The 12,934-nt window shown below is 40.2% G+C and overlaps 1 protein-coding gene across 1 annotated transcript in view; it reads right to left on the bottom strand.

Moving 5' to 3' along the window:
• Positions 1 to 5,794, bottom strand: part of LOC128708921 (furin-like protease 1, isoforms 1/1-X/2) — a 59,269-nt gene extending 53,475 nt beyond the window's left edge. Inside the window, exon 1 of the mRNA XM_053803902.1 lies at positions 5,042 to 5,794. Coding sequence (XP_053659877.1) covers positions 5,042 to 5,794 — 753 coding nt within the window. The remainder of the gene's footprint in view (positions 1 to 5,041) is intronic.
• Positions 5,795 to 12,934: the final 7,140 nt, after the last annotated feature.

Genomic DNA, 12,934 nt, shown 5'->3' on the forward strand with positions numbered 1-12,934 from the left:
CGAGAACACCGGTAGAGTAGCACTAATTAGCAATGGTACACACAATTTTTAAACGCTTTTTGACTACACCAAAAACATATTTTACTACTTTTTGATGGTGACCCGCCTTAACCTTTGTCTTTTCACGACGGGCTGGTCATGATGCAAAATTTTCTGGTATAGTACAGATAAGAAAACAATCGGATCTAACTTCCCAATCGCTCACTTTACACAATCAGGGAAAAGCCGCATATTATATCTAATATGTACCTAGTACTGCATTTTATTTCGAACTGATACGTTATATACTTACATGACTTTTGTTTGGTTATCAATATTTTTTTGATTTAATTGGTTTATTAGGCACTATCAAACAGTACAACCAGTCCATCTCGAACCCTTTCAAGATTCGGAGAAGCAAATGTTACCCAACTATTGTGAATTTTATCTTAGATTGAGTTATCAATTTCATTAAATCTTTCAATGTAATATTCCTAGTAACTAACAGTAAAAACCTCAACCATAACGAACTATAAGATGTTGAAATAAAACTATACCTCAATTTATTCACCATTTCCAAGATTTCATCTGTTTGTAGAAACATTTTAAGAGTACTTTTAGGGGCAGCATTCGGTTTCAAAACTCATAACATACAACTCCAGAACAAACGAACCGAAGAATGTTTGTGAAACCTATTGAAGATTTGAAATAGGCAATTTTAAACTGATCTTCTGAGTACGAATAGCGTTTCTAAAATTTTGCAACCGATGACGATTGCAAATTATGTTTCCAGTTTATAGCTCTTGTCAAACACTTGTCACAAGCAGCCATATGCCATTCGTTCTATTCGAAGTAGAATACGGGTACGCGCTGCGATGAATGCAATTATGAATACTGCAGCTGTACTGTTTTTGTGTTGTTTGTTAGTCATATGAAGGAACAAGAGTGTCCGTTCGATTTTTTCCAATGTGTACGGGGATGTACGTTGAGTTCAGGAACGGATGAAAGAATCATTCGCACACGTTCGCAGGAAAAAAAACATGCCCTATGGTTCAATTGGACCACCGCAATGATTCCGCGGCACAATACAGATATACCCTCAGTGCTACGGACGAACAGAAACGCACCATAAATGAACCAAATTTCCAATCAAGTTTTTATATTTGCAACGTTGTACGCGAATAAAGCTTTAAACTGTCTAATCTGAAGGCATCCACTGTGCCTAACCGCAAATTCATGCAACACATGCTCAACAAACAAGATGAGTATGAATACAATTTAATGAACAATCAACTTTAAGCATAAAATTATTGTAACGTGAGTTTTTATGTTTCAGTTTCGCACATATTTTAGTTATGATAAATTTAAACTTAAACAATAAATCAAAAAAAGTAAATAAATCATGAAAGAAATGGTAGTCAAGTAACGAAATATCCTTTTCGTAAAAAAAAAAAAAATTCACATTTAAGTTCTTCTATCCATAAAGTGGTTCATATTAATAGAAATTTTGTATTTGCATTTGCAATCATACATTTCATTGACATTTGCAAATATAATAACCCATTGTAAACAAACTTATACTTTGCAGAATACAATTATTCTTAATATAATTTTTTTTCTTAATATAAACAATTCTTAAATCGCAGTTAGGTATACAAAATTCCTAGAATCGAAGAGATAGTGTACATAGAACTAATTATTAGATTTTAGAACTAATATTTTCCTAACAAATTGTTTGGCTCGTTTATCAGAGTTTAATTAGAAACCACATCATTAGCAAACATGATCTGCTCTGGTATGCAATAAAACGTTGGCTTTTATTTGCAATAAAATTAAGCACGTTTGCGGTCCCGCAGATTTTTGCCACATCAAAAAAGAAGAAAGATACGCAAAATTGCTCTTTTTAATGCTTTTTCTTTTACGCCTTTTGTTTCTTTAAGCTTTTAATCTGCTGACTAACCAACGTAAAACAAGTAAAAGCAATGACTACTGAGGAAGGCAAATGTTGCCGACCGTACTTTTTACGTCAAGCAACGTAACTAAATTTGTACCCCTCGCATTGTCAAGAAACTTTTCTCCCTTTGCTGTCATGTCCGGAATGGAGAAGTTTTGACCGACGTAGGCAAAGCACACTCAGATAACGACTGACACAACCCATGGAGGGATGAATCTAGCCTAGAAGAAAAGCTTATGCGATAGATCGAAAGCAAAAGCGAAAGGCCTAAACGTGCATTTTTCTTACAGCATTTACTTACTATACTTTACCATTATTATGACACGGAAAGGCGAATGTCAACCAATAGGCAGAAAGCTTCTGTTAAATGATTTTAAAAATATCACGCACAGAACTGTAACTTTCTTTTTTGGCATGCGAAATGGCAGAATTATACTGTCCATTAAAGTGGCAAAAGATCTAGCCGTCTCTTGAAAACCAAGACACCAAAGCTAGCCCGATGCGAAATAAACGGAACGGGACACCATTTTGCATCATCGACATGATCGTCATTATCATTTGCTAGCATAAACGCTCCGCCTAATGAACTGTATACCGGAGGATAAATGAAGATTTACAGTCTCGATAGCAAATGAAGCATAAAGCCATACTTTACACATTCTGCCCAGAGCCTTTGAAAGGCAGCCGGGTTGAGTTGTGCTGATTATCGAAATCAGTTTATGCTATGCTCGTCGTTCCATCAAATCGCGTCGGTTTATTCGTTCTATATAGGGCTCTTATTTAGAGAGGTAGCAGAATCTGAAATTCGCGTATTCAACCATAGTTACTACCTCGTTAGATAAACTTCGGTCTATTCTGATGGAAATTATTCCTCTACTCTTGATTACTGTTGGGTAGCTAAATGATGTCGTACTTATGATATGGAGTTTGAAGTGTGCAAGCAAAGGATATCCAGGACGATTAGTTTCCTTTGTATGTTCAAACTTTCTAATGTAAAACATTATAATGAAAAACAAGACGCGGAAAAAACAATGAATTCGCATAACGCTTATTACCTAACAAATTCTGCACTCCGGAACACAAATATCGTAACAGATATTCAATTGAAGCTTTCATTGTGCTGCAAACACCTGCCAGAACCGGTTGATAATCCCGTACCCCAGTTAGCCGTTCAACACACGCATTGTTGTTCATGATTATCACTATCACTACACCACGCCTAGCCGCGATGCAGCTCAAACGGATTGGCGCAGTCTAGCGCGAGTTCCTCCATTTGCCCATGACTGCTAATTACTATTATTATCAAATTACATCGCATTAAATGCATCGCGCGCAGATGCCAATGATTTCGCATTACGCGACAATTTAGATTCGTTCCACGCAAACTTCATACCTAACAAATATGAACCTCTTTTTCCACCTTGCCATCCGCATCAACCGCTCTGCTCGTCCGAAATGGGTAGACACACGGGTGTGTAGCGCTTGAGCAGAAGAACAAAACACTCTGCCATCGGTACCACAATCGGTGCCGAGGTTGGTTTATCATCATATGCAAAGCAATTAGCTTAATGGGCAATGGAACGCCTATTTATAGCAACATACACAAACGGGTGGCTAAAGCTAAATGGTTGGTCCTAAATGAACGACAAAAGATGCATGTGACGATAGATAACACAACGTCTCCTATAGCATCGGAAAAGGCAATCTAGTCTTTGACCCACGGCATGTTGAATAAATTTTTACCAGTTCTATTTGTATTGCCAGTTACTAACTACTGCAACCTTTCAATGGAACGGGGCCTACTCCAATTATTGTGTAGCAGAGGTCGTTTAGTTGACAAGTTTTGACGAACACATGACGTATGCTTGGTAACAATATTTTGGCCGTTACTGGTGAAGTAAAAAAAAAGAGAACTCTTAGGGGGTTAAAGCAAATGCATCCCCCAGAACTCACCGTAATTACCGTTCTAATATTTTTTGTCTGGTTTTAGCAGTAATCGCTTCATCACACTCCCAGACAGGGAGCACTTTAAAGCTCTCTACATAAAACTAGCTGCGTCGGAGCAAGTACACGTCTTTCCACCGTTCTCTTATTCAACACACACAATACAGACATCACCAGTGTGTTACGACTCGGCAAAGTTTCTAGTTGAACCGACCTCGTCCGCTAAAATTCTGGCCTGGCTCACTAATAGTTCCTGTAGTATCCCGTCCATTTGTTCATTTGTGTAAGGTTATTACAATCATCGCAATAAACTCCGAATAGTGTCGAACGGTCGATTAAATGGTACACACATCAACTGTACACCAGAAGCGGATGCTATTTTGTGTCCGTGCACACAAACACCTTTTCTGTTCCACCCACCACACTGACCAAACAAAACAGGCAGACCGGAAACAGGGAATTCACGGTGGATCCTACCCTAACATCTTACCAGCAGCTACATTATTCGGAGTAAAATTGTTGTATGCTTTAGAACTGCACACTTTATCGCATTAATTCCATCGGCAGAGTCGCGTTTACTGGTGCTAGGTTTCGATAATCTAACACAAGGGAGGTGGATGAGAGTATAATTTCCGCGCTGGATGGTCGTTAGCGATTAAATTTGTGGTGATAGGAAGTTCTGAAGGTCTGGTTAGCTGATTCTGACTTAGTACCTCAAATCCTCAGGGAGTAATAAAAGTGGTGCTTTAACCAAAAGGGTACGCATGCATATGGTCGGCAACGAATTTTATTTTATCGTACCGAAATACCCTCGCAAAACATTTCAGAATAGAGTGGACGTAGATACACTTCTCTTGTTGATTTATTGGAGGTTTTCAGGGGTTTCAGATATATTTTTTGCATTCAACGGAACAATCCGGCCAATATATTGATAATTCTAATTTAACCCTTCGTCCGTTCGTAATCCAATTAAAATCTAATGATAAAAAAAACAATATAAGGAGCCAATTGAGTGCATATACTTTTGTACAACCTGTAATTAATTCTGGATATATAAACTGTATACGATTACAATAATTTGTTTCCAAATCCTTTAAGTAACTTGTGCACAAATATCCATTATACATAAGGATTTCATTTGAAAAATTCATGTAAAATACCTACCTTGCCACGATTGGTGAAACCGTGCTCGGCCGCGACTCGGTCAGCTAGGCCTTGTTGATCTCCTTCCGGTATATGCACAGCCCAGTGATGTGTGAAGTGAAGAACTCCGTCTAGAATTTCTTCGATTTCATTCAAATCCAACATGCTCGCTTTATCACCGCTGCTGCTGCTGACGTTTGCCAAAATGCCTGATAGTAACCCAACGTTCACTTTCCCACCACTTACACTGATCGTTACATTTTCATCACAGTTAACCGCGGAATTGATACCGCTTAATACTAAAACTACCGATAACATTAGCCCTAATTGAAACTGGATGATGCGACTCCACTGAGAGGCTCGGGGACAAAGGTGCTGCTGCTGGTATAGTGCATGCCATCGCGGCCGCCGTGAAAGTAAATCGACGTTGGAACAACTACTCCTGCCGCCGCTACCAGTGCTGCAGTCGGAAGCGATGCCCACTGTATCGTCTCGGTCGAGTTCTGTCGGCAGCCATTGGTGTTCGTGGCCGTGTGCACTTTCACTTTTGGAAGCTGATGCTACACTAATGCGATCCTCCGAAAGTTGATATATCGATCGATATCCTGTGTAGCTACTATCCGGTTCGTAGCTGCACACAGATATACGTTCTCGCATTTGTAACTCGGATGTAACGGGTCGACATTGCCAAAGTACATTGTGCTGGCCAGTTCCGCTTTCGTTGCTTTTGCTTAATGATTTACGCTCGCTTTGCGGCGCAGTCTCTATAGTCATTTTGAAGCAAAAATCTCCGTCCGTCTAGGATGATCTATCGCAGCAAAATAATGTCCAAAAAGCCGCAACTAGCCTGCGTTACAAGTTACGGCATGAAGACTCGACGGTGAATTATTTAGATCCGACCAGAGTAATCGTTCGATGATAGCAGCAAGTACAGCTTTTTCACACCACACAGTGTCATGGAACCGATGCTACCAGACCGATACCTCCCACTGACTTAACTCATAGTGCCCCAAAATGCTCGAACGCTTGTCGTCCTGCCGGTGATCGAGTGAAGATTCCTGGAACCAGGATAACTAGTCTTGCAATAAGGCTACACGGACGAGGGAATGTGGTCGAAGGCCTTGAGTGTTCAACGATGTCGGGTGCTTTCCGTTCCCAGAAATCTCTAGCAAATAGCCTTACGCCAGTCTTGGCCGTTCTACCTCTAGTGGTACGGATAATCAAGATGATTTAATTAAAACATAATTATTATTAATTTCATCCCACCAAGGTCCGGCTCGATGACCTTCTACCTGGCCGTAGACGTCTCTGAAGAGTACCTGCTTTGGGTTGATTTATCGTGTCGATCTGCTTCTTAAAACTCCAACGGAGGGTTTGGTAAAAAAGCATACAAAATTGAGGACTACTGCCGGGTGTTTCCAACAAGGACGTCCGCTCATAGCCACTTTTAATATTACTCCACCAAGCCGGTGGACACAGCGAACATTATACGTCGGTCCTCTGTTCTCGTCTTTCCCCGCTCGTTTCATACGATCGAATCAGCAACACCCACACGCCGGCGATACCGTTGACTGGCGATTTCCTTATTTTCCGCCCGATCCTTATCCGTTTTTAATCAATCAATTAAACGTTCTTGGCAGCCTTGTCCAGATTGTTTGCGGACCAATGGATTCATCGTGCTGAAGTAAACAGTTCGGTTTCTCCTTTTGATACACGTCGACAGGGGCTTCGTGTGTTATTAAGGACGGTTTTCCGGATATCTGCGATGGCGGCTGTAGTTAACTAGAGCAGCATTTTTTTTACGTCTTTTCCTTTATGTACTCCTTTACATCAGCAACACTGCGAGGAGAAACTTAATACCGGACTGGGGAACACACACACGTACATACACACTTTGCGTTTGCTTCTAATTTGATTCACGAAAGTTCTTCGACGCTAATGAAAAAAGGTGGAAACAAATTAATGGACATTACATAACAATCACACCACACATGAATAAACTTTTGATTTCAAGACATCCGCGCTGTATCGAGTTTATCTGTTCCGTACTTCTTCTGATACTAATCACTGACACTGATTGCTGTTTCGTTAGTTAATCTAGTTACTACGCAGTTCACTATATTGCATGGGTAGGTGTGATGAATGCCTCCAATTACGTCGCTCAAGCTTTTTAATCGAGCTGCTCCAGGTTGTGAATAGGTTTCCCATCTGAAAAGAAAATCAAAGAAAGAAAATGGATTTAAATAACAAAACATCATAGCATATCTTCCAAAATAACATAAAAAAGTTGGTGTAAATTTTGACCCACCATTTACAATAAGTATTGGGAAATTCGCAATGTCGGTGTGGTAAGTGTCTTGAAATGAATAACAATAAACAATTATTTTAATATCTCTCGAGTATTCGTACTCCAATACAAGGTCGCTTCGTTGAACAGCTCCTAGCCACGTTAGAGACGCAAATGAAGGTACAACTTTTATTCGAACAGCCATATTAGCCATACATCATATTAGGTCGCAAGTGCTATCGCTTGGAATTTCGTACCCTATGAATAGCGTTAGAAGCGCCGTTGATACCGCTTGTATCTACTATGACTCACTGTTAAGATCCACATTAAGCGCCACACAACATCAAAAACCCACAAACGCATAGATGAAGTTTATTAATGAATATTGGAAAAGTTGAACCAGAATCGGGCTGGAGCCCGATTATTATTTATGACATCTCAGAAACGGGAATCCTCAGGAACGGGAATTTTCAGGAAATGGGAATCGTCTTTCAACGGTTGATGATGAAATGATATGTTACCTTTTTCGTCTGATAAGAAAATTAATTATCTAACATTGGATTTGACCTGCTGGATTTGGCTGTGAACAATGCGTTCTACGCCCGCAATGAACTACTGTTCATGTGAGTTGTTACTGTTCATGGCAGTGCCAGTGACGCATTTCATATAGAAGTTTTACGTCACGACGGTCAACATTTGTTCAAGCGTCGACGGAGTAAAAGGTTTGTTGGGTGTGACTTAGATAGGCTTTCTGGATAGGGCGTTGAGTTGACGTTACTGATAACGGTCTTTCCTTTGATCGGGGTTTACAAACCGATCAAATATACTGCCTTCATACTTTCCTATTGTAATTAGGACCGTCAACGTCAATTCTTGGTTGTCCCGATGTAAGTTGGTTGGTTTCCCTGAGCTAAATTTGATATCAAATTGTCGGCACACGTGCTGATTTTCACAAGGTAAAACAAATCACTTGTCATTAACGATTGCGGAAAGCTATCACCTCGATGATGCTACACAACAACAAAGAGCGAAGGCAAATTTCGACCTGTACGCTTTGAAAGAGATGGTTGTTCCGTTATACTGACAATTTCGAACGCGATAATCTATTTGACCTTAATTCCCGCGTCAGATGCATCGCCGTGAATGCAATTGAACGAAAGAGGTCGGTGCAGTTGACGATATGGGTAGGATAGAGTAGAAAATATTAAATTGATTTCACAGTCAGCAATGGTTAACAAACTAGTGATACCGTGGTGTAGCACACCCCATTTACGGTAAATACATTATTCACGGGTGCATTCCGCCAGCGGATTGAGTGCACTTGGCGGCAGGCGATCACAGAATTAATATGTTTTCGAAAAGTTAAATGTTTTCATAACAAACGCATATACATAGTGACACGCAGATAATCAACGTGGCGAAACGTACTATTTTGTTTTTGCTGTAAAAAATTAGTCTGACGAATATGAAGTCATTATAGAAGGTCTGAATTTAATTTTTATTGGAGGTTTTAACAAAAGCTGTTTAGCAATTCCTTTTTCCGACTATTACGAATAACATTTATAAGCTTATAGTTTCCAGTTCCTAGAAGTTGCTCAAAATCTCATGAACGAATATTAATTAAGTTTTCATCATTTCTAGCCAAAGACACCCAAAACAACCCGTCCAGTTTAATGTAACAATATAACACAAAAGTCCAAGTCTAGGGTGGCCCAGTAGGGTAGTTGGCAGCAGCGCCGAAACCACACGACAAGATCGAGATAGGGCCGTTCCTACGCAGCAAGGACCAACTGTCCGGCTACTTGGTAATATTAAAACTAACAAGAAATGGCAGACATAACTTAGCAAGGACGTTTCGCCTGAAGAAGGAAAAGAAACCGTTTCCAACACGCTTCGTATTTACTGTTAGTGGTATCGAATTTCTGTTTCTGTTAGCTTGAATTTCCATACAGAATGATTGTTTGTCTTCATTTACCACCACGAATGCTTCTGTCTTTTGCTTAGGCCTACAAACAGCATTCATATTTTACATCGACACGTGGCATTTTCCCAGGAGAAGCCGACCGAACCAGACACTCGCAGCACATTGGCAGAGCTGTTACGTGTGTGCATAAAATCTTCCCTGCGCTTTAGATGAAGTGGAAGAGTGCATCGAAAAGTAATACTATGACCACTACAATCACAACACAATATTAGATCGCATTCGTCTATTTAGGTGATGCCCACTTGGTTGTTGTTGAAATCTATGTTCAGTATTACTTATACTTCAGCAATTCTGTACGAAACAATTGTTTTCAGAATCAAAAAGATTGTGTAATTGTTGTATAATACATCGAATTCATTTAGACATTCACTACTTACTCTTTTTTTAAGCTAGTTCCTTTAGAACCTTAGCTTAGCGAAACGATGAAATTGTTTCAATTTCGATCGCTTGCGATGCAAATATCGCGCACGATTGCTTCATCAAATGTTGCTTCTTACGCGTAAAAAAGCATCCACTCCCAAATTCTACGGTGCGAAAGCATTCGCCATGCCGATAAAAAGGAACAAAACCATCCTTTTTTTCCATCATCAACTCCACACCTGGGCATTCGGGATCGCAGCTGAACTCACCATTTGCCCGCATCAATATGCAAACGAACGCTGCGGAAAGCTGTTGGGCAAAGGTGATGGTGGATTTTGCGTCGTCGTCACTACACCCTCTCGCAAAGGCTCATCTGGTGAATTGAGTTTGCAAATGCCGCTTTCTTTCACCGCCGAAAAAACACTACCCTTTCCATCCATCGCTTGGGACCGTTTTTGGCATCCTTTTGCTGCGAATAAAGATGCGCACTCGCATCTTACGTAGCGGAGCTGTTGTGTGTAACATTATAAAATTCATGAAATTCATCCCCGTGCGGTCGCTTCATCATCGTTACAGCTCGTTCATAATGCACGCGTCAAGGATTGGGTGTGTGTGTGTGTGTTATGCGCTAGCATTATCGTACAGCCGTTTACGCAGCAATTGCTCCCAAAATACATCCACACACCTGATCGCAAATTCAATCGTATCGGTATGTGAAAAAACGAGCGCATCTTCACGGAGTTTTTTTTACTCATGATCTAGTAATATCAAGCGTATAAAAAATATGGAAAATTATAGCCTTTTCATCATATGTATAGCTTATATAGTAAGCTATAAATTGTTACAAAAGTGTAAGACAAATGTATAAAACTGTTACAATTTTGTAAATGTAGGTATATTAGATTGTTCTACGCATGCAGCAGAATAAAAAATATAAATGATGTACCAACACACACGAACATCTTTGCTCTACAGAATTAATCGTGACATTTTCCAACGCGTCTCGTTGCAATGCCGAACACGTGGAAAATTAATGATTAAGAAAAACTATATTCCAATCATGCTTCCCAGCGCTGTACCCTGTTATGCCGGACGTTGTCACCGTTTGTCGCCAACCAACGGGTTTACAAAATAAAGCTGAAATTTTCGCACTTCCCATTCGAACCCAACACCGTTCCAGGACAGTTGCAGCCAAAGGGTAACGCCACACACATCGTTTAAATAACTAAACGTAGATAGGGCATGCCAGGGTACACAAATAATCTTACACGTTCCTGTCTGATGAGTTGACATAGCGGACGTGCTTTGCGACTCACAACTTCCACATTGTGTTCTTTTGGGGGCCCAGATCTCGATATGTCTTTAGCTGATGGGGTTTTCCGTCTGGAGAGCAAACACAAATCTGCGAAAGGTCGAAAGTGGTGTCCATGTGCTGACAACCAACACAAATACACTTACTCACGACTAGCGTTGTAGAACTACCGACTGTACGCTCGGAAGGACACTGAGCGATTGCAAAAAATCATTTCCGATATGGACCTGACATTAGTTCTGCTAAACCCTGACAAGACCTCCGGCAGCTACAGATCACTGTCGCATACAATAGTGCATAATGATGTCTTGCCCCAATTCTTTCATGCTATTCTATCCATCATCCATCTTCGCAACATCACCAAACTGTGTGACACACTGTTTAGTATGCTAGGGCTGTGCTTCCCAGAACTTGCAAATCCGGATGTTTTCTTTTGCAAAATCCTTGCACTACGAAAAACTGGTAACCGTTTCCCTTTCCAGTGTCCTTGTTGATACTTCTGAAAAGCGTCCCAAGCAATGCTTGTGTGCTTTATGAACACATTGCGTACATACAAATATAGAAATAGAAAAATAGTGTAGTAACCCTTACGAGTAACTTTACCTGATTAATGACCGTTGCTTGAAAAGTCATTTAAATTATCAATTTTATCAAAGGCATATCCAGCTGCCCTCGAGGATAGAGAAATATATTTACTGAAAGCTGTGTGCAGCTTACATGGTAAGTAGTTTTCGATACAAAAAAATAGAACACAGAAGATAACAAAATCCTGAAATGCTTTCATCTTTTTTACATGTTTACAGTACGCGAAGCAAAACAAAAATGGTCATCAACATGTTTTAACTGTGAAATGTTTTTTTTTTTTTTTAACGAAGCAAAGCAACAACGGGAAAACCTCTACGATTAAAATATTTCCCGGTCACACCACTGCCCAACTCGAACGCAACGTTCCATGCCATAATTTTCATAACCCTCGCAGTAAACATAACGGGTGCGTGAAATCACGACACCCGAAAATGGTTATACCGGGGGGGCTAGTAGTTGGGAACGCTGGTACAGCCGGGTGCGGTGCGAAAGTGACACGCAACATTTGACGTCGTATCGCTTCTCGTCTTGTTCTCGTTTCGGCTGCATTTTACACAAGCGGAACGCGCGTGGCCGTAATACGAACGGTACAGTTTGCTACCCAGCCACGTCAAGTCACGCGATTAATGTAAATTTACATAACCCCCTTTAAAACATAAGCTTGTTGAACAACAGACCGCGAGGTTGTAGTTTTTGTTTCAGATTTCTTCGTTCCGTTCGAAAATTTATTAACTCCCAGGTAGATAACGCGCCCAAATATTAATTTGCATCATGAGTCCACCGTAAACAACCACATTAGCACATATTCTTCAGATCTTATTTTGTAAAACATCATGCCATTACCGATCATCAAAAACTAATACAAAATGTTCAATTTTAATTAAAATGAAATGTGTTACAGGTGCATATTTTATCCATAACCATCAATCATGCTGAATACTTTTCAAACTGAGCCTTCGCTAATTGGTACCGAAATTGTAATTCAATACTCAAATGTATTTTACACACCGCTACAGATTACATTGTTTGGATTAACGGGTAGGTTTGTAGGATACCACAAATGATATTTTCTCCGAAAACAGCATCCGGCACATTCCGACACAGTTTGGATTAGCGAAGGCAGCAACATCGCTCCTTTAAAGCAAATATGTGATGGTGTATCTCGCTGCTCTGCGCTGACGATTGAACAAGAACCAACGCCGTATTTTAGATAACCGGAATCTGCGCATTCTGAAATCACATGCTCTTCCGAGCGGAAATCTATTCAACGCGAAGCTAACATTATTTTGATCTCGAAGCATGCAATATATTTGGCTCTGTTGATATGCCTGGCTACCTGCCCTGAGCTATATTACTGAGAAGGACCGAAGATACCAGCTGATAGTT

This window comes from Anopheles marshallii, chromosome 2 (genome assembly GCF_943734725.1).
Source record: "Anopheles marshallii chromosome 2, idAnoMarsDA_429_01, whole genome shotgun sequence".
Taxonomy (NCBI): Eukaryota; Metazoa; Arthropoda; class Insecta; order Diptera; family Culicidae; genus Anopheles; species Anopheles marshallii.